This window comes from Sceloporus occidentalis, unplaced genomic scaffold (assembly GCF_023333645.1).
Source record: "Sceloporus occidentalis isolate IW3139 unplaced genomic scaffold, rSceOcc1.0.p SCAF_6, whole genome shotgun sequence".
Classification (NCBI taxonomy): domain Eukaryota; kingdom Metazoa; phylum Chordata; class Lepidosauria; order Squamata; family Phrynosomatidae; genus Sceloporus; species Sceloporus occidentalis.
The window spans coordinates 143,381,656-143,404,767 of NW_028316986.1; the positions used below are offsets into that span (position 1 = coordinate 143,381,656).

At 42.6% G+C, this 23,112-nt stretch overlaps 2 protein-coding genes across 2 annotated transcripts; one reads left to right on the forward strand and one right to left on the reverse strand.

The window, feature by feature from the left end:
- The first annotated feature begins 9,996 nt into the window (after window positions 1–9,996).
- Window positions 9,997–11,307, forward strand: LOC149311484 (uncharacterized protein F54H12.2-like). Its single transcript, XM_089529512.1, has one exon. It carries the CDS (start codon window positions 9,997–9,999, stop codon window positions 11,305–11,307), a length of 1,311 nt encoding a protein of 436 aa, XP_089385638.1.
- A 6,422-nt stretch (window positions 11,308–17,729) lies between these two features.
- LOC149311485 (uncharacterized protein F54H12.2-like) lies at window positions 17,730–19,040 on the reverse strand. The gene has a single exon (XM_089529514.1). It carries the CDS (start codon window positions 19,038–19,040, stop codon window positions 17,730–17,732), a length of 1,311 nt encoding a protein of 436 aa, XP_089385640.1.
- Between the last annotated feature and the right edge of the window lie 4,072 nt (window positions 19,041–23,112).

Below are 23,112 nucleotides of genomic sequence, written 5' to 3' on the forward strand. Positions count from 1 at the left end.
ACCAGCATCCTTTTTTATCAGTCAAGCCAAGCTGTTTAATATTGTGGGTAAGACATAATGATTCAATTTCGTTTGTTAATTATATTATATTTGGTATTATGTTGCTGATAGTAATTAATATATCTTTGATTGTCAACTTTGTGTATTTAGAAGTATGGAACACACAATGTACTATATTATTCCGGTTATGAAATTAATATGCTGATGAAGACCTTGGTGAGTCGAAACGGCCACACAGGACTCCGGAGGTAGCCGTCCCATCTGAATTCTACTTATAAGGACCCTGCTACCAGCCAATATTATTAGTTCCAACTTCATGTTGATTTGTTCCTAGCATCATCCATCGTCATTGCTTTTTTGATTTTGGACTCTAATATTATGTTACAGCAGTAGAACCTCCTTCACTGCTAAAATCAGCAACATTGTGGACTTGGACTGTTACCACTTCACTCTTTAGATATATATTGGCTACTATTGATGTGTCTTGTAATTATGTATCTGGATATATATATCTTGTGAATAGACATAGTCTAGTTATTATACATATCTCTTGTTGTTCCCTTTTTGTTCAGTACTCTTTCAGAACCAAAATACCCTAAAGGCACCAGATCCCTTCTGATCTTGGAAGCTAAGCAGGATCAGCCTTGGCTAGTGCTTCGATGGGAGACTGCCAAGGAATACCAAGTGCTGTGGGCTAAATTTGAGAGGATAAAGCTTAATAATAATAATAATAATAATAATACAAAACTGGCAAAATTAATGAGTATTTGCCTAGAGTATTATTTGCCTAAGAAAACCCTATGAAATTCATGTGGTCACCCTAAATTACAAGATGACTTGACCACACACACACACACACACACACACACACACACGTAATGCTTCACAGTGTGATCTGTGCGGGTTGGTAGAACAAAGCAAATTCAAATAAAATACAGAGTTGTGAGCTCTTTGGATCACAGTCCTGAAAACAAAACTTGTGCTCCTTATTTGGGGAAGTCTGTAGGTGATTTCATTATGCAACTCCCCACATTTCGCAGGTGTTTTGCTATTAGTCTTAACCATTAAGTTTATCACACGAGGCTTGGAGAATGGGAATGGAGCAGAATGGAAAAGAATGGGAAGGAAACAGAATGGGGGGAAATGCATGTTATCGCATGGGAGAATGCCGCCTATACTGCCAGGAGTCCCTAATTCATTCCCCATCCGTCCCACAGCAGCCGATTTTGAAGAACTGTTCAGAATTGTTCTTCAAAATCAGCCTCTGTGAGACAGATAGGGAATGGATCGGCATCGCCGGCCTTCTCCCATGTGATAACATGCATTTCCCCCCCATTCCATTCCATTCCATTCCCGTTCTCCAAGCCCCATGTGATGAATTTACATAACTTCACCATCCAAAGACAGCTACACCAGTGACATAAAAGTGCCATCATTATCAAGAGCATTATCATCTTCCTCACTGTCACTGGAAGAGAAGAAGAATTTGTGAACTTTGTGAGCCTCTCTCATACAACAATGGTTCAGTGGCATGCCCACCTTTGGTGTCATGTGGGAGGCATTCACACTATGAAATAACCTGGTATGGAAACCAGATTATTTCCTTGGTGTTCACACTCCAACTGACTGTATTCAGTGCACTTTGGGGGGGGGGTCTACTCAAAAACCCTCATAACCTCGTATATTCAATACGTACCCCCCAACACACATCTTTTTGCACTGTCGAATCCATTTGAAATGCTCTGCAAGAATCATTCCTAAATAGCAAGGGAGGAGTTTAGTAAGTAGGGGTATAACATACACATCCCACTTGACTGTTGCCTTCCTTCCTGGGGACCCTCCCCTCTTTTTCTGGCAAGGGGTTTGCGATGGCCATCCTCTGAGGCTGAAATAGTTTGACTCCCCCCCCAAAGAGAATCTATCACAGGGTTTTCATGGCAAGGTTTCTTTAGAGGGCTTTGCCATGGCCATCCTCTGAGGCTGAGAGAGATTGACTCCCCACAAGGTGAACCTATCACAGGGTTTTCTTGGTAAGGATTCTTCAGAGGGGTTTACCATGGTCATCCTCTGAGGCTGACAGAGGGTGCAATAGTAACCATCAAGAGAAGTATGGAAGCAGAGTGATGTCACTAAAAGTGGAAGCGGAAGTGGAAGCAGAATGACAAAGATGCACATCACTTGATTGACATGTAAATAAAAAACAAGACTAATTGACATTAGAAATGGAGGTTGCATTTTAAATTGATACAACATCAGTGTAAAAGGCAATAGAGGTAAAAATGCCAAGGAGAGATTTGATCAGGGTAAACATAATGGGAACTTTGATTCGGTTTCACATTCCTGAGGAGATCCGAATCTCCTTGGCACAAAACGTGAGTGTGAATGAGCCCTGTGTTTCAAACAGCTCATGAAGGCTGTGATCAGCTATATTTATAGCTTAGAATAAAATTGATTGCCAATGCCATCTTCACCCTTGTACAAGTCTCATTCTTTCATTCTTCTCACTCAAGCAATAGCATAGCCATTACACAGGAATTCACAGAAAAATTCCACAAGCTGTTTCAGGAGCTGATGTTCAGCTCATTGCAACATCATTAGACTGGGAATTGTGTGTTCTACTAGCACAAATTGTACTTTTTGCAACCCCAAGCATCACAATATCTCTTATATTTCCTCCCAGAAATTCAAGATATGATACAACCTGATGAAATGAAGTGTATTACGAATAAGTAGAATTCTATCATCCTGGGCAGAAATGTTAGCACCAGGCTTCCAAGTATCATAGACTGAAAGAAGAAACACCACAGACAGAGTACAGCTGAAGAGAAAGTCATTGAGGCTACCTGGATTATCCCATTGGGGTCTGAATGATGTCCCATCAATTTTAGAGGGACAAAAACAACTGCAAGAGTAGGCCAGATAATCTCAAAGATTAACCTAACCTGAATATGTTGCTTATTGTTTCTAGGTTAATAAAAATGTGCTGCTAATTCTGGAAAAATAATTCACAGAACAGTGTAGGTATGTCTACAATAAACCACAACGTCTTTTGCAGCATTTGCAGAACAGAATTTAACTGAGAAATTTTTGTCCTTTATTGATATTTTATACCATCTGTATTGTAAGTGATTCTTTAAAGCATGTCAGCAAGAGAAATGTACTATAAATTACTCTGTGAAGACAGCAACACCATTAGACATATAAATGATGTTAAAGCTAAATCATGTTTTATCCCATTCATAACAGCCTTTGGGTGGACGTAATCCTAAAATATACAATCCTGCAATCTATTTATCTCACATAATTTATACTAAGATGGCGTTCCAGTGACTTCTGATTTTCACTCTTGGTTTTCTATTAATTAAAACATCCATTTCTATGGCTGTAGACCCATCACAGAGAAGTCCACATTCTGAAGCTCTTTAATTATATTAATTAGTACAAGAGGTTGGTGAAGACTTTCTTTAATGTCACATTTAAGATGAAGAGTCTTGAAAGCCTTTAGCAGCAACATCTGATGTTGCATCTGCAAATATGTTCCCATCCATGCTGATTTACTGTCTTCTAGAATTCCCAAGAACTGTTTCACAAATTATACAGCAACAAATCTGGGTTTGGCATAAAGGAGCCATAGCTAATTCTGTTTCTCTAATGGGGTTACTTAAACAATGAGGGTTCAAATATCTATTTACTCATTTTTTAAGTTCACTCTTTTTTAACCCTCATGTGCCAGGATGGAACATTGAGGGACCATTCACACCATCAAACTAAAGCGATTTGGAACCGGTTTATTTGTGTGATGTTCACACTCACCCCGACCACAACTGAATTTTTTTGAGGGGCGAAAACCCCATTTAAAGTAGTGCATTTGGCATTGGACCCCTTAGCATTTTGTGTTTTTTTTAGAGCCAAATGATGTGCATCTTTGGTAGAGTGAGTGTGCTACCGAATCAATTTGGATCACACTGCATTATTCCCGGAAATGAAGGTGCCTCCATTTTAAATCAATATGGTGGCAAATGTGAATGGCAACAGGGTTAAAATGACACTGAGAGATTTGATTATGGTAAACATAGTGGGATCACCAAACTGATTCTGAATTGGTTCTGGATCAGCATGGAGACACGGATCTCTTCGTTAAAAAAGTAAGTGTGAATGACCCCTTAAATTTTTTGAATAACATACAGTTGGAGAATTCACACAAAACTAGACCTACAATGATGACATCTTAACACATGGTCTCCTGCAGAACTGAAAATAGTGTTCCAGGCACTGCATCAGGAAACATGATCCCAATGCAGGATCAGGAGATATATGCCTGCCACATAGTCTGTATAGGTATGTGTCTTGGGTCTATACCCTCAAAACCCACTTTTTAAAGTGATGCAGCCTCCTTCCCCAAACATGGCCTTTTCTGTGTCATTGGAAATGGAGGGATTAGTAGAAACAATATTGTTGAGTGTCTTCAAGCCCTTTCCCAGAAAAAGCAACCCTAAGGCAAACCTATCCCAGATTTTTCTTGGCAAAATTTATTGGGTGTGTGTGTGTGTTTGCCTTTGACCACGACTGAGGCTGAGAGAGTGTGACTTGCCCAGGGTTACCAAATGCGATCCATCGGTGACGGGGGATTTGAACGCTGGTCTCCAGAGTCCAATGCTCAAACCACTACACTACTTTGCCTCTGAGACATGGTTGAGTTTTTCAAAGAGGTCTTAGTCTTTTCTATCTTAATATTTTCTGAGCTTTCCATGCAGCCTGAAACTTGATGGTGGACAATATGGGCCTGTTTACTGACTTGTGAGGAATGGTGTCCAAAAGCACTGGGATTTGTGTCTACTCCCATCTGCTTGATTATGGCTGAAAGGAACAATTGGTGCTGTGGAAATGGGTGAGAAAGCAATGAATCAGCCTGGAGCTGGCTGGAAAAGGTTGTTAAGAGGTCTCTTCTCTGCATGTGTGTGTGGGTGGGGATGGGTGGGTGTAATCTTAGCCTGGGGTGCTAGATGGATGTTATTTTAGGACAAGTATTGCTTGTTCATATCTGAAATGAGCCTCCCTCCCAACTCTGTATCCTTCTCTCTCCCTCTTCTTATTTTTCTCATTCCCCTCTCTCCTTCCATTTCCCTTGCTCATAGCCCACCAAATCCCCTCCTGTCTCCCATTTTCTCTCTCCTCTTCTCTGCTTACCTCTCTCCTCCTCCGCTACCTTCCTCTACATCCTGGGGCTGGTGATTATGAGGCCTGAGACTGTATGCTCGCAGCGGCAACCAAATTCTTGTAAAACATCATGTACATAGGTAGCATAATAAAAAGAACAACATCAGTGGCAGGAAACTTTCCTAGCAGTAACACAGCCATATCACCACATATGTCAAGGATTGTGAAAATCCTTCAAGCGAGCCTTTCATTATTAAAAATAAACACATCTTTTTTCCCCCCTGAGATATGAAAAGCAAATATTTAGGCAGAAGGTAGGAGGTTTTTAAATTATTCGGCATGAGATACCCACTCCTAACTTCCCAATACTTCAGTGTTCCAAACTAGCTATTTGATATCACATTTTAATTAAAATCTGTTTTACTGAGATTCTAACCAGAAGGAAAAGAAAGGGAGGGGGACTTTACACACCTCGTCCAGGGATTAGTGATTTATATTGCTTTGAGCATCTCACAAAGACATTTTATGAGGAAATCTAGTGTTTGTTTTTTATTCCCTTTGAAATCCAGCTTTGATAATCATTATTAAAGCACTACACAGCTTAATGGCTTAGCAGTAAAAAAATAAGAGTACGGTGGAGAGGAAGAGAGAGATTTATTGGGACTATAATACAAATAAATAGATCATTACAATATTTAGACTATTATGATGTATCAGTGTAATCATATTTTACTGCCACAAAAAAGAAATCCTTGGTATATAAAGAGATACCATATAGTGGTAGCCCCTCCTCTAATTCAAGGCAAGAGATCCAATTTTCACTGACCATTCCTTTAGCCCTCGAAAAACAGTTCCTGACCTTGGGGCCCTTGAAAACAATATGGAATATAGCACATGGGCTCTGGGAAGTGGACAGGTTAGTGGGCCTGAGAAGACTCAAATCAATATGTGAAGGGCCTCAAAGCCTTGTTACATACAAAGCCTCCCAGTCTGCAAACTAGATTTCTTGTTCCATGTAAAATCACCCCAGGCTTCAAGGATGAACTTATTTCCTAATCATAAAATGTTGTGACTTTTAACTTTAGTCACTTACCTACAATCACTAATCAGAGATAATAGAGTCATAGAGTTGGAAGAGACCGCAACAGCAATCCAGTCCAACCCCCTGCCATGCAGGAAATCTCAATCAAAGCATCCCTGACAGATGGCCATCTGCCTCTGTTTAAAAACCTCTTTAATTGCAGAGGAAACTTCCATGCAGACCAGATGGAGACTTCCCTCTTCCCTACCCACTAACCCACTAACCCAGTGTGGGTTAGACTTATGGGCTAGTAGTATATAGGGGTAGCTCCTGTCAAAAATGATTGATGACCCTTAAGCCCCGCCCCCTTGAATGATTTATGACCCTTAAGCCCCGCCCCTGACCACGCCCCCTTGAATGATTGATGACCTTTTGGGCCTGCCCCTGACCACGCCCCCTAGAATGATTGATGACCCTTTGGCCCCGCCCATGAATCCTCCCGCCAAGAATGATTTATGACCCTTTAGCCCCGCCCCTGACCATGCCCCAATAATGATTTATGACCCTTTGGCCCCGCCCTTGACCCCTCCCCTGACCCAAGGGTTCCCATTCACCCCCGCCCTTGAGGTCACGTGCCCCCCTGACCAATGGTTTGATCTCAGGAGAGCCACGTGGTCCACGCTAGCCAACCAGATGGCTGGCTGAAGAGAGCTCTAGCCTGTATCGAGAAGCGGCCATTCTATGCATGCCCAGACACGTTCTGCGGAGACAGCATGGAGATGCCGAGCACCCCTCTGCGGTTTGCAGCGCCTTCTACAAACCGGAGAATCAAACCCACCAGAATAACATCCTGGCCAAACTACCACGGGCCTGTGGGCTTTAGTGACCCTCCCGTACCGTTGAATATTTGGCCTGGAAAGGAATCCAAAGAGCCTGAAAAGACACCCAACATTATGGATTTCATTGACGATTCCTCAGAACTCGAGTGTGATTGCGGTTGCAATTTAAAAACCATTCTCCAGAAGAAGGAGAAGAAGGACGTACCCGACACTCCACAGAGCCCTGATGAACCGGATGGCGCAGGACTTTCGAAACCCGCCGCTCAGATGGAAGAGGTCATGGAAGAGGGAGATCGTGACCCACCACAGCCTTCCCATGCGGAAGAAACTATGAATGAAAGCGTGGATTCCGGCTACTACAGTTTAATGGTAAGTTAATAAAATCTAAAAAAAAAAAAAAAAAAAAGTTAGTGGGCTGATTATCATTTGGGAGACAAGTGTGTTGTCTGCTAAAAGAATAAAACGTTTCTTATTTCTCTTTATTGGCTTAGGATGAAGACCTACAAGCAGACGGTGCTGAGAACCAGGCTGGAAAGAGTCTACAGCCCCTAAATGTTTCCCCCATCCCTAAGGTGTAGATATGTTTCTAATCTTTCCACCAATAAAATGTTGTTTGTATTACATGAGTGTGTTCATACTTACCTTAGAGTTGAAAATGGGAGGGCATGAAAAAATTCTGGGTGATATATATTATTCTCCAGGGAGAACTGGGAGCTTTGGGGGTGTGAATGCCCTACTTCATGAAGCCAAAATACAGAACAAAAATCTTAAAAGAGAGGAGGTGTCCCAATGGCTTCCTGGCCAAGATGCCTATACGCTACACAGACCTGCCAAAATGCATTTTAAAAGAAACAAGACGGTTGTATCTAATGTGGATTCTCAATGGCAGGCTGATCTGGTTGATATGCAACAGTTTTCTAAGTATAACAGAGGTTACAAGTACATTTTAACAGTAATAGATATCCTGTCTAAATTTGCCTGGGCTTTAGCTTTAAAGGACAAAACCGGTAAAGAAGTGGCCGCGGCTTTTAACGCTATTTTTAGCCAAAGCGGCAGAAAGCCTGTCAAATTACAAACGGATCGTGGCCGTGAATTTCTAAACAAATCTGTGAATAGCCTATTAAAACATCATGGGATTCATCATTTTGTCACCAATAATGAAGTCAAAGCAGGGGTTGTGGAACGATTTAATAGAACATTAAAAACAAAGATGTGGAGGTATTTCACAGCTAAAAATACCTTTACCTATATTGACATGCTTCCCCTGTTTCTAAAAAGTTATAACCAGAGTTTTCATCGAACAATCAAAGCAAGGCCTGCAGACGTCAATGATTCTAATGCTCTAGCCGTGTGGAAAACAGTATATGGGGCCCCTATCAAAACAGAAAAGGAGCATCCGCTCCTTAGAAAAGGAGACCATGTGAGGGTTTCTAAAAGCAAGGGCATATTTGCCAAAGGATATGAACAGAATTTCACCACAGAAGTATTTATTATTGACCAGGTCATCCTAACTGCAAAGAGACCTGTGTACCTGCTGAAAGATTATCTTGAGGAGCCTGTTGTTGGAAGCTTTTACCCTGAAGAGTTACAAAAGGTGAATGTCAAAGAGGATCAAGCGTACAGGATTGAAAAAATACTAGACGCTAAAGGCCGGGGTAGGAGAAAACAATACCTAGTGAAATGGTTAGGCTGGCCTAGCAAATTCAACAGTTGGGTGCTTGCTTCTGAAGTTGGTGAACCTGTGTAGAGGTGGGGGAAAATGGGAGAGAGTGGGTTTTATATCTTGCTCCCTAGTAATAGCAGCGCATCCGTTTTTCCACAGAACACAATTTCGTGCTTTACTATCTCTTTAGCAAGAGCCCTGGAACTTCCCGGGGAGTGGGAAGTAGGGCTCGCTGAGATACAGTATCCGCACACTTGGAATAATCTCAATACTAATACACCTTTTGAAATTGCCAATGAGACCAAGAAATGGTCCTTCATTCTGCAACGGGGGTATTATTCTGAGCTCCCTGTACTTCTTGAAATTATGAACAACCTGATATCAAGAGGTCCTGACCCCCCTGAAGCGCTTCTTCATTATGACCGTGTGACCGGAAAGGTTAGACTTAAAACAAATGGACCATACACAATCCAGGCTGGAGGGAGACTAGCTAACATGTTAGGATTAGTACCCAACCGTCATACCAAAACTCCCCCCTTCAAAGCAGACATCACAGCTGGTTTCAACACCTTATATGTGTACACCGATATAGTGGAGCATCAGATCGTGGGAGACTTCTATGTCCCACTGTTGCACTGCATCCCTGTACGTGGACAGAGCGACGAATGTGTCAATATTGTTTATGATAAGCCTCACTACATCCCTGTAAGTAAGCATCACATTGACACCATCACCATTGAGATAAAGTCGGACCAGAACAAAAAAGTGCCATTTCGCTCGGGTAAGGTGCTTGTGAAACTACATTTCCGCCCCAGGAGAATACTGAAGCTTTAAAGATGGTATTTGTGAAAACATATGGTGACCCTGCCCTTTATAGAGATTATTACAGGGTCCAAGCCGGTAACGGTCTTCCAGGGTACCATGGAACCCCTGTAATGTACGGATCTGGGCTTGGCGGGATTTTCAGAAGCCTTTTCAGAAAAGCAGGTCCACTTTTGAAAAGAGGTCTGAACATGATGAAACCCCATGTTAAAACAGCCATGCAGAATATTGCTACAGATGTGGTCGGTGAAGTTACTCAGGCAGTTATGAATAAAATGAAACCCACAACTCCACAAGAAGGCTCAGGCCTGATGTATATTCAAAGAAGGCATCGTCAAAAAAGAAAAGCATCACGGGTGAGGTTAATAGGCCCTCCCCGAGCCCTTAAAAGAAAACGTGTAAGCAGAAAGAAAACTCAGAAGCGGAGAGCTGTAAGGAAGAGGAGGAGTCGGCCTCGCGCACAGTCTAAGAGAGATATATTTTAAACTAAAACCATGGCTTTTATCCACAGCGGATCTGAAGAATGCACAAAATCTGAATTAGACCTATTTAGTATTGGACCTACACAGACAAGTATCGAGAAAAGTTTGTATATTGAGGTGCCCCCCTTGACGGCTCTGACAGAATCTGCGCCGCTAGATTTTTTCATTGCAGGAAATGGTGAAGATTATATGGATCTCAATAATACGCTCTTATATCTAACCTGTAAGATTACTAAGGATGATAATACAAACATTCCTGCAACTGCCGAAGTTGGATTGGTGAACTATCCTATAGCCTCCATTTTTAGTCAGCTGGATGTGGTTTTGGGCGATAGGCTGATCAGCCAGAGCAATAACTGTTACCCTTACCGTGCTTTCATAGAATCTGTGCTGAACTACAGTGAAGACACTCTAGCCACCCAATTCTCTACAGGGTTGTTCTATAAAGATACCGCTGGAGAGCATGAATCGGCAGATCTGGAGGGCAATAATCACGGCTTTATTGAACGAGCAAACCTGACACGTGGAAGCAGAAAACTAGATCTGCTGGGACATCTCCACACAGACCTATTTTTTCAGGAGAAACTGCTTCTAAATGGGGTGGATGTAAAAATCAAACTCACACGCAACAAAGATCCTTTCTGCTTAATGACTGATGATGCAGACAGCAGTTACAAACTGCAAATTTTATCAGCGTCCCTTTTTGTGAAGAAGGTGAGAGTGTCACCGGGAGTACGGCTAAGTCATGCAGAAGCTCTGCTGACATGCAACGCCAAATACCCTGTGGACCGTGTAAGCATGAAAGTGTTTAGCATCCCGAGAGGCAGCCGTGTCACCAACCAGGAGAATCTCTTTTTGGGTCAATTACCCAAGCAGGTGATTATAGGCCTGGTGGACAACGATGCCTTCAGTGGAACTTACAACAAGAACCCCTTTAACTTTAAGCATTACGACATCAATTTTGCTGCGCTGTATTTGGATGGAGAGCAGAACCCCACAAAGCCATTTCAACCCAACTTTGAAGATGGAAACTGTGTCAGGGAATACATGAGTTTGGTGCAGACAGCAGGCAAGCATATGAAAGACCGATCTCTTTTAATCAACCGTGACGAATATGCAAGAGGTTACACGCTTTTTGCATTTGACCTTACCCCAGACCAAGAAGGCGGAGATCATTATTCGTTGATCAAAACCGGGAACCTGAGGGCTGAATTCCGGTTCGCCAGACCTCTGCCCACTACCGTGAATATGATCGTATATGGTGTTTTTGACAATGTGATAGAGATAAATCACAGGAGAAACGTCTTGTATGATTATATGTAACATGGACAGCGTGCAATTAACCCGCATCCTTTCTTCAAATCCTTATACTCGAAAGCCGTTCTATGGAGTCTTCCCGTGTGACATGCTCCCTAGAGAGAAGCTGATACAAAGACCTGTCTGTCTAGTCATCAACACTCACCCCCACAATCTCCCTGGAGAACACTGGTTGGCTATCTACTTAACAGAAGAAAATACCGGTGAATTTTTTGACTCCTACGGACACCCTCCCGACCACCCGCTCTTTCCTAAAACCATTGTTAAATTTTTAAGAAAAAACGCCAGCAAAACTATGTTTCAGCCCAGAGCAGTGCAAGCCTCAGACTCTGTGGTGTGTGGTTACCACTGTGTGTTTTTCCTTCAGCATCGCTGTAAAGGCCTGACTTTTAAAAATATTCAAGAATTATATTCTCACGACTTGCAAAGAAATGATGAAATGGTGGTTGAACATGTAAAAACAAAGAGGAACATGCCAAGGCTTGTCTCATACATGCCCAGACTTGTCCCAAACATGTTTCAACCAGCCCAAGGATGTATAACCTGCAACGCTTTTCATAAACGTTCTTGTCAATAAATAGATCCTCTAGGAAGGATTTTAAAGAATTTTTCTTGTGTGTGTGTGTTTTTTCTTTTAACTAAAATAAAAATATAGACTTAAGTGATAATTTTAACTTATTTATTTCTCTTTTTGAAAAACAACAGGAGAATCATAAATGGAGCCAATTAGCTGTACTAGACTGTCTCTGTTTTCTCAAAGCTTTGCGGGAGGTCTTGGGGGTGTGAAACAGCACCGGAGTGGCATCGTTGGGGTTCTTTAGCTTGTCCAAAAATTCTCTGTTGGCATGGTGCCCAACCACAGACGTTGGGACATTGAGCTCTGCCATGGCCCTCATGAAAACATCCCAGCCTTTTGGAACATGTTTGGCTGGTAAAGCATGGGTCTGAGTAACCCCCTTGACTAAATCCAGCATATTGGACCCAGCCACAGGTTCCCCTTTATAGACAAAGGATCCTTTGTCATTCCATGAAGAGATACTCTTGTGTTGCTTCATTTTGGTTAACAACACCCTTGCTGCATTCTTGTATCTGGCAGGCAGGCTTTCCAGGATTTCTTGAAACAGGGGTTCAGAGGAGTTGGCCAATCCGTTTTCAGGGGTCTGTTGCATTTGAGGCAGAATTAGATTTATGTTTTCTTTCTCTGTTTCCTTCTGTCTGACATGAGTCAAATACCTTTGAAGCAAACTGTCATATTGTTTAGCTTTTTCATACTCTGTTAAGTCAGTCCTTTGAAGAATCCTCTGCATCTCAGCATCCAGGGTATATATGGCCTTAGTTCTGATATTTTCATCCTTAGGAGATGAGCCCTTTAACTGTTCTAGCTGATGGCTAGGGACCAAATACATCTTTTCTGCATATTCCATTACTACCTAGTTAAAAGGCTGGTTATCAGGGGTACAGCAAAGCTTAACAGCGGACCAAGAAAACCCCCAGACTGCTTCACCAAGACTTTTTTCCTTCTCAGCGAGACTCGCTTGTTACCCAGAGTTTTAATAAGATGGCGCCTCTTTCTCAGTACACGCACCTGATGAGGAGATAATGGAATGTTGCCTTTTAAAGCGTTCAGGGCTATTTCTGAGATGGCTGCAACCAGGTCATTTGAGGCTGTACATAAAAAAGCTTTCCTCTGGGGTGGGGGCATCTTAACGAGTAGTTTTAAGAGCGCAAGGTTTCTTTTCACACGCCCAGACATGTTGACCCGAAGGGAGTGGTGGGAGCATTATGGTGTGGGAATTAAAGCTGAAGCCTTTTGTAACCACCGGCACCTTTCTTCATGGTATATACTACCGGCCAGTCTGGAGGAAAAATGCCCGTTCGTAACCTGTAAGCTTCTGGCGTGTTAGTCTGCAGATCAATAATCAGGTAACCAAAGGGCTTGCTTGTTGCATCCGCAAAGGCTTCCATGAAGAATTTAGTGTTCCCTGGGTACATCTGACGAGCTAAAGTTGCAATTTGTAATTTATCCCTAGGATTTTTAAACAGCACCATGTATTTTGCATTTAAGCTGATGGTCCGGAAGCTTTTTCCCTTGCAGAAAATATTTTGTGTGATGAAAAAAACACTCAGATTCCTGTGATGAACGTGGACTGTAAACAGTCTTTCAATATTTGAAGTATCACAAGACTGCATTAGATCGTCTATCACTAAGAACTTTATTTTTTTCAGGGGTAACAAATCTTCATTATCAAAATTATCAGGCATACCCTCTACAAATTGAATAAAAGGATATTTACATAGCAGTTCTTGGTACAAAGGTTGCCAGCAGCTATAACACCACAAAATTTTCTCAGGGTGCACTGAAAACAGACTGTGAGCGTTATCCAACATCTTTTTTACAAATACAGTTTTTCCACAGTTGCTCGGTCCTGCTAGAATAGCTGAGAAGGGGTGTTGCCACCGCGTAGACATATTCAATAACCGTAAGGGAGAGTCTTAAACCCTTCAGTAATCACTCTCTTGTCATAAACCACTCTTTGAGTTTTCTTTAGCTCTTTTGTGTGGATAGACCACTGACGTTTATTTCTAACAATCCCTTGTTGCTGCACCACTATTTCATGAGCACCTCCTTTCTCTCTGTCTGAGGTGTAGTCAAACACCAGGTCCTTCAGACTGTCAAAATTAATTTTTTCACAATTAGCAACATTCAGTGTGATCCCTTTGACCTTCAAGCACGCTGTACCCCCCGAAAGCTTGTACCCGTAGGTTTTGGGTCCAGCTGATACATATTCTGTGATACGTTGATCTGGGGGGATTTCACTGGTGAGATCGCCCAGGTAATCCCCAAGAGGGGGGGGGGAAATTCTCCCTCTCTACTCACAAAGATGACACTATCTGTATCATGGTACAGAACTCTCTCTTGAAGCTTATCTAACAAAGAATAAAGTTCAATTCTAGCATAAGCGGTTGTAAAACAGGCAATGAACTCATTCTTTCTACCTGCGGTTGTTATGCGGTCAGCAGAGTTTTTCCAGGACACACAAACAGCCTCTTCATCAATGAACTCAAACATCGAAACATTGTAAGCATCAGAAAATACAAGATTGAAGAATTCATCAGGATCCCTCACCACCTGTGTGTTAGTCAGGTTTGTTCTCTGGCCAAATTTTCCCCACAAGGAATTTAAAAACAATTTGGCAATCTGCCGCTTTGCAGGATTAACAACAATTTCTTCCTTGCGCAAAAGGACCCCCTCTTTTTCCTCAAAATCAGCTATGTATTTATTTTTGTCTTCTTCAGTAACACACCAGTGGGGAAATCCTGATGAATTCTTCAATCTTGTATTTTCTGATGCTTACAATGTTTCGATGTTTGAGTTCATTGATGAAGAGGCTGTTTGTGTGTCCTGGAAAAACTCTGCTGACCGCATAACAACCGCAGGTAGAAAGAATGAGTTCATTGCCTGTTTTACAACCGCTTATGCTAGAATTGAACTTTATTCTTTGTTAGATAAGCTTCAAGAGAGAGTTCTGTACCATGATACAGATAGTGTCATCTTTGTGAGTAGAGAGGGAGAATTTCCCCCCCCCTCTTGGGGATTACCTGGGCGATCTCACCAGTGAAATCCCCCCAGATCAACGTATCACAGAATATGTATCAGCTGGACCCAAAACCTACGGGTACAAGCTTTCGGGGGGTACAGCGTGCTTGAAGGTCAAAGGGATCACACTGAATGTTGCTAATTGTGAAAAAATTAATTTTGACAGTCTGAAGGACCTGGTGTTTGACTACACCTCAGACAGAGAGAAAGGAGGTGCTCATGAAATAGTGGTGCAGCAACAAGGGATTGTTAGAAATAAACGTCAGTGGTCTATCCACACAAAAGAGCTAAAGAAAACTCAAAGAGTGGTTTATGACAAGAGAGTGATTACTGAAGGGTTTAAGACTCTCCCTTACGGTTATTGAATATGTCTACGCGGTGGCAACACCCCTTCTCAGCTATTCTAGCAGGACCGAGCAACTGTGGAAAAACTGTATTTGTAAAAAAGATGTTGGATAACGCTCACAGTCTGTTTTCAGTGCACCCTGAGAAAATTTTGTGGTGTTATAGCTGCTGGCAACCTTTGTACCAAGAACTGCTATGTAAATATCCTTTTATTCAATTTGTAGAGGGTATGCCTGATAATTTTGATAATGAAGATTTGTTACCCCTGAAAAAAATAAAGTTCTTAGTGATAGACGATCTAATGCAGTCTTGTGATACTTCAAATATTGAAAGACTGTTTACAGTCCACGTTCATCACAGGAATCTGAGTGTTTTTTTCATCACACAAAATATTTTCTGCAAGGGAAAAAGCTTCCGGACCATCAGCTTAAATGCAAAATACATGGTGCTGTTTAAAAATCCTAGGGATAAATTACAAATTGCAACTTTAGCTCGTCAGATGTACCCAGGGAACACTAAATTCTTCATGGAAGCCTTTGCGGATGCAACAAGCAAGCCCTTTGGTTACCTGATTATTGATCTGCAGACTAACACGCCAGAAGCTTACAGGTTACGAACGGGCATTTTTCCTCCAGACTGGCCGGTAGTATATACCATGAAGAAAGGTGCCGGTGGTTACAAAAGGCTTCAGCTTTAATTCCCACACCATAATGCTCCCACCACTCCCTTCGGGTCAACATGTCTGGGCGTGTGAAAAGAAACCTTGCGCTCTTAAAACTACTCGTTAAGATGCCCCCACCCCAGAGGAAAGCTTTTTTATGTACAGCCTCAAATGACCTGGTTGCAGCCATCTCAGAAATAGCCCTGAACGCTTTAAAAGGCAACATTCCATTATCTCCTCATCAGGTGCGTGTACTGAGAAAGAGGCGCCATCTTATTAAAACTCTGGGTAACAAGCGAGTCTCGCTGAGAAGGAAAAAAGTCTTGGTGAAGCAGTCTGGGGGTTTTCTTGGTCCGCTGTTAAGCTTTGCTGTACCCCTGATAACCAGCCTTTTAACTAGGTAGTAATGGAATATGCAGAAAAGATGTATTTGGTCCCTAGCCATCAGCTAGAACAGTTAAAGGGCTCATCTCCTAAGGATGAAAATATCAGAACTAAGGCCATATATACCCTGGATGCTGAGATGCAGAGGATTCTTCAAAGGACTGACTTAACAGAGTATGAAAAAGCTAAACAATATGACAGTTTGCTTCAAAGGTATTTGACTCATGTCAGACAGAAGGAAACAGAGAAAGAAAACATAAATCTAATTCTGCCTCAAATGCAACAGACCCCTGAAAACGGATTGGCCAACTCCTCTGAACCCCTGTTTCAAGAAATCCTGGAAAGCCTGCCTGCCAGATACAAGAATGCAGCAAGGGTGTTGTTAACCAAAATGAAGCAACACAAGAGTATCTCTTCATGGAATGACAAAGGATCCTTTGTCTATAAAGGGGAACCTGTGGCTGGGTCCAATATGCTGGATTTAGTCAAGGGGGTTACTCAGACCCATGCTTTACCAGCCAAACATGTTCCAAAAGGCTGGGATGTTTTCATGAGGGCCATGGCAGAGCTCAATGTCCCAACGTCTGTGGTTGGGCACCATGCCAACAGAGAATTTTTGGACAAGCTAAAGAACCCCAACGATGCCACTCCGGTGCTGTTTCACACCCCCAAGACCTCCCGCAAAGCTTTGAGAAAACAGAGACAGTCTAGTACAGCTAATTGGCTCCATTTATGATTCTCCTGTTGTTTTTCAAAAAGAGAAATAAATAAGTTAAAATTATCACTTAAGTCTATATTTTTATTTTAGTTAAAAGAAAAAACACACACACACAAGAAAAATTCTTTAAAATCCTTCCTAGAGGATCTATTTATTGACAAGAACGTTTATGAAAAGCGTTGCAGGTTATACATCCTTGGGCTGGTTGAAACATGTTTGGGACAAGTCTGGGCATGTATGAGACAAGCCTTGGCATGTTCCTCTTTGTTTTTACATGTTCAACCACCATTTCATCATTTCTTTGCAAGTCGTGAGAATATAATTCTTGAATATTTTTAAAAGTCAGGCCTTTACAGCGATGCTGAAGGAAAAACACACAGTGGTAACCACACACCACAGAGTCTGAGGCTTGCACTGCTCTGGGCTGAAACATAGTTTTGCTGGCGTTTTTTCTTAAAAATTTAACAATGGTTTTAGGAAAGAGCGGGTGGTCGGGAGGGTGTCCGTAGGAGTCAAAAAATTCACCGGTATTTTCTTCTGTTAAGTAGATAGCCAACCAGTGTTCTCCAGGGAGATTGTGGGGGTGAGTGTTGATGACTAGACAGACAGGTCTTTGTATCAGCTTCTCTCTAGGGAGCATGTCACACGGGAAGACTCCATAGAACGGCTTTCGAGTATAAGGATTTGAAGAAAGGATGCGGGTTAATTGCACGCTGTCCATGTTACATATAATCATACAAGACGTTTCTCCTGTGATTTATCTCTATCACATTGTCAAAAACACCATATACGATCATATTCACGGTAGTGGGCAGAGGTCTGGCGAACCGGAATTCAGCCCTCAGGTTCCCGGTTTTGATCAACGAATAATGATCTCCGCCTTCTTGGTCTGGGGTAAGGTCAAATGCAAAAAGCGTGTAACCTCTTGCATATTCGTCACGGTTGATTAAAAGAGATCGGTCTTTCATATGCTTGCCTGCTGTCTGCACCAAACTCATGTATTCCCTGACACAGTTTCCATCTTCAAAGTTGGGTTGAAATGGCTTTGTGGGGTTCTGCTCTCCATCCAAATACAGCGCAGCAAAATTGATGTCGTAATGCTTAAAGTTAAAGGGGTTCTTGTTGTAAGTTCCACTGAAGGCGTCGTTGTCCACCAGGCCTATAATCACCTGCTTGGGTAATTGACCCAAAAAGAGATTCTCCTGGTTGGTGACACGGCTGCCTCTCGGGATGCTAAACACTTTCATGCTTACACGGTCCACAGGGTATTTGGCGTTGCATGTCAGCAGAGCTTCTGCATGACCTAGCCGTACTCCCGGTGACACTCTCACCTTCTTCACAAAAAGGGACGCTGATAAAATTTGCAGTTTGTAACTGCTGTCTGCATCATCAGTCATTAAGCAGAAAGGATCTTTGTTGCGTGTGAGTTTGATTTTTACATCCACCCCATTTAGAAGCAGTTTCTCCTGAAAAAATAGGTCTGTGTGGAGATGTCCCAGCAGATCTAGTTTTCTGCTTCCACGTGTCAGGTTTGCTCGTTCAATAAAGCCGTGATTATTGCCCTCCAGATCTGCCGATTCATGCTCTCCAGCGGTATCTTTATAGAACAACCCTGTAGAGAATTGGGTGGCTAGAGTGTCTTCACTGTAGTTCAGCACAGATTCTATGAAAGCACGGTAAGGGTAACAGTTATTGCTCTGGCTGATCAGCCTATCGCCCAAAACCACATCCAGCTGACTAAAAATGGAGGCTATAGGATAGTTCACCAATCCAACTTCGGCAGTTGCAGGAATGTTTGTATTATCATCCTTAGTAATCTTACAGGTTAGATATAAGAGCGTATTATTGAGATCCATATAATCTTCACCATTTCCTGCAATGAAAAAATCTAGCGGCGCAGATTCTGTCAGAGCCGTCAAGGGGGGCACCTCAATATACAAACTTTTCTCGATACTTGTCTGTGTAGGTCCAATACTAAATAGGTCTAATTCAGATTTTGTGCATTCTTCAGATCCGCTGTGGATAAAAGCCATGGTTTTAGTTTAAAATATATCTCTCTTAGACTGTGCGCGAGGCCGACTCCTCCTCTTCCTTACAGCTCTCCGCTTCTGAGTTTTCTTTCTGCTTACACGTTTTCTTTTAAGGGCTCGGGGAGGGCCTATTAACCTCACCCGTGATGCTTTTCTTTTTTGACGATGCCTTCTTTGAATATACATCAGGCCTGAGCCTTCTTGTGGAGTTGTGGGTTTCATTTTATTCATAACTGCCTGAGTAACTTCACCGACCACATCTGTAGCAATATTCTGCATGGCTGTTTTAACATGGGGTTTCATCATGTTCAGACCTCTTTTCAAAAGTGGACCTGCTTTTCTGAAAAGGCTTCTGAAAATCCCGCCAAGCCCAGATCCGTACATTACAGGGGTTCCATGGTACCCTGGAAGACCGTTACCGGCTTGGACCCTGTAATAATCTCTATAAAGGGCAGGGTCACCATATGTTTTCACAAATACCATCTTTAAAGCTTCAGTATTCTCCTGGGGCGGAAATGTAGTTTCACAAGCACCTTACCCGAGCGAAATGGCACTTTTTTGTTCTGGTCCGACTTTATCTCAATGGTGATGGTGTCAATGTGATGCTTACTTACAGGGATGTAGTGAGGCTTATCATAAACAATATTGACACATTCGTCGCTCTGTCCACGTACAGGGATGCAGCGCAACAGTGGGACATAGAAGTCTCCCACGATCTGATGCTCCACTATATCGGTGTACACATATAAGGTGTTGAAACCAGCTGTGATGTCTGCTTTGAAGGGGGGAGTTTTGGTATGACGGTTGGGTACTAATCCTAACATGTTAGCTAGTCTCCCTCCAGCCTGGATTGTGTATGGTCCATTTGTTTTAAGTCTAACCTTTCCGGTCACACGGTCATAATGAAGAAGCGCTTCAGGGGGGTCAGGACCTCTTGATATCAGGTTGTTCATAATTTCAAGAAGTACAGGGAGCTCAGAATAATACCCCCGTTGCAGAATGAAGGACCATTTCTTGGTCTCATTGGCAATTTCAAAAGGTGTATTAGTATTGAGATTATTCCAAGTGTGCGGATACTGTATCTCAGCGAGCCCTACTTCCCACTCCCCGGGAAGTTCCAGGGCTCTTGCTAAAGAGATAGTAAAGCACGAAATTGTGTTCTGTGGAAAAACGGATGCGCTGCTATTACTAGGGAGCAAGATATAAAACCCACTCTCTCCCATTTTCCCCCACCTCTACACAGGTTCACCAACTTCAGAAGCAAGCACCCAACTGTTGAATTTGCTAGGCCAGCCTAACCATTTCACTAGGTATTGTTTTCTCCTACCCCGGCCTTTAGCGTCTAGTATTTTTTCAATCCTGTACGCTTGATCCTCTTTGACATTCACCTTTTGTAACTCTTCAGGGTAAAAGCTTCCAACAACAGGCTCCTCAAGATAATCTTTCAGCAGGTACACAGGTCTCTTTGCAGTTAGGATGACCTGGTCAATAATAAATACTTCTGTGGTGAAATTCTGTTCATATCCTTTGGCAAATATGCCCTTGCTTTTAGAAACCCTCACATGGTCTCCTTTTCTAAGGAGCGGATGCTCCTTTTCTGTTTTGATAGGGGCCCCATATACTGTTTTCCACACGGCTAGAGCATTAGAATCATTGACGTCTGCAGGCCTTGCTTTGATTGTTCGATGAAAACTCTGGTTATAACTTTTTAGAAACAGGGGAAGCATGTCAATATAGGTAAAGGTATTTTTAGCTGTGAAATACCTCCACATCTTTGTTTTTAATGTTCTATTAAATCGTTCCACAACCCCTGCTTTGACTTCATTATTGGTGACAAAATGATGAATCCCATGATGTTTTAATAGGCTATTCACAGATTTGTTTAGAAATTCACGGCCACGATCCGTTTGTAATTTGACAGGCTTTCTGCCGCTTTGGCTAAAAATAGCGTTAAAAGCCGCGGCCACTTCTTTACCGGTTTTGTCCTTTAAAGCTAAAGCCCAGGCAAATTTAGACAGGATATCTATTACTGTTAAAATGTACTTGTAACCTCTGTTATACTTAGAAAACTGTTGCATATCAACCAGATCAGCCTGCCATTGAGAATCCACATTAGATACAACCGTCTTGTTTCTTTTAAAATGCATTTTGGCAGGTCTGTGTAGCGTATAGGCATCTTGGCCAGGAAGCCATTGGGACACCTCCTCTCTTTTAAGATTTTTGTTCTGTATTTTGGCTTCATGAAGTAGGGCATTCACACCCCCAAAGCTCCCAGTTCTCCCTGGAGAATAATATATATCACCCAGAATTTTTTCATGCCCTCCCATTTTCAACTCTAAGGTAAGTATGAACACACTCATGTAATACAAACAACATTTTATTGGTGGAAAGATTAGAAACATATCTACACCTTAGGGATGGGGGAAACATTTAGGGGCTGTAGACTCTTTCCAGCCTGGTTCTCAGCACCGTCTGCTTGTAGGTCTTCATCCTAAGCCAATAAAGAGAAATAAGAAACGTTTTATTCTTTTAGCAGACAACACACTTGTCTCCCAAATGATAATCAGCCCACTAACTTTTTTTTTTTTTTTTTTTAGATTTTATTAACTTACCATTAAACTGTAGTAGCCGGAATCCACGCTTTCATTCATAGTTTCTTCCGCATGGGAAGGCTGTGGTGGGTCACGATCTCCCTCTTCCATGACCTCTTCCATCTGAGCGGCGGGTTTCGAAAGTCCTGCGCCATCCGGTTCATCAGGGCTCTGTGGAGTGTCGGGTACGTCCTTCTTCTCCTTCTTCTGGAGAATGGTTTTTAAATTGCAACCGCAATCACACTCGAGTTCTGAGGAATCGTCAATGAAATCCATAATGTTGGGTGTCTTTTCAGGCTCTTTGGATTCCTTTCCAGGCCAAATATTCAACGGTACGGGAGGGTCACTAAAGCCCACAGGCCCGTGGTAGTTTGGCCAGGATGTTATTCTGGTGGGTTTGATTCTCCGGTTTGTAGAAGGCGCTGCAAACCGCAGAGGGGTGCTCGGCGTCTCCATGCTGTCTCCGCAGAACGTGTCTGGGCATGCATAGAATGGCCGCTTCTCGATACAGGCTAGAGCTCTCTTCAGCCAGCCATCTGGTTGGCTAGCGTGGACCACGTGGCTCTCCTGAGATCAAACCATTGGTCAGGGGGGCACGTGACCTCAAGGGCGGGGGTGAATGGGAACCCTTGGGTCAGGGGAGGGGTCAAGGGCGGGGCCAAAGGGTCATAAATCATTATTGGGGCATGGTCAGGGGCGGGGCTAAAGGGTCATAAATCATTCTTGGCGGGAGGATTCATGGGCGGGGCCAAAGGGTCATCAATCATTCTAGGGGGCGTGGTCAGGGGCAGGCCCAAAAGGTCATCAATCATTCAAGGGGGCGTGGTCAGGGGCGGGGCTTAAGGGTCATAAATCATTCAAGGGGGCGGGGCTTAAGGGTCATCAATCATTTTTGACAGGAGCTACCCCTATATACTACTTGGGCTAGAACTTCATATCCCATTGCATAGTGGGCTGTAGAAGATAGGAATGAATGGAGAAAATGTGGTTTACCAAACTGGTTTTCCTACAACTTAAATACAACACATTATTTAGTGGTACGACGCTTTGTAAAGCATCCTCTCTTACTTTCTGAATCCCAAATTTCAACTATAGCTGTTTCCTACCAACATCACTATTGCTTTATTAGAGGAGGAAGTGTACAGAGGTGCACCCCACAGCAAGAATAGAGCTGGACATTGCTCTTTGATTTCCCCCATTGCTTCCTTCAAGAAGGCATTATCCATGTTGGGAGAGGATGACTGCAGCTGAAAGTTGGATTTTGGAAGGTGAGAGAGGACAGATATTCCACTTTATGGAGCCTTACAGTATTTAACCCTGCTCCAAGATGTAAGGATGACAGTTACAGGAGCCCTGTTCTGGGTTTAATTTGACAGCTCTACACATAGGGAAATGCTTTCCACTAGTGAAACACCACTAGTGGGTACAAACACTCAGGTGCACTGCTGAAAAATGGACTACACACTGAAAGAAATCATTATGAA

Excerpts from the sequence above, each read along its gene's own strand:
- LOC149311484 (XM_089529512.1), top strand. The coding sequence starts at position 9,997 with ATGGCTTTTATCCACAGCGGATCTGAAGAATGCACAAAATCTGAATTA.
- LOC149311485 (XM_089529514.1), bottom strand. The coding sequence starts at position 19,040 with ATGGCTTTTATCCACAGCGGATCTGAAGAATGCACAAAATCTGAATTA.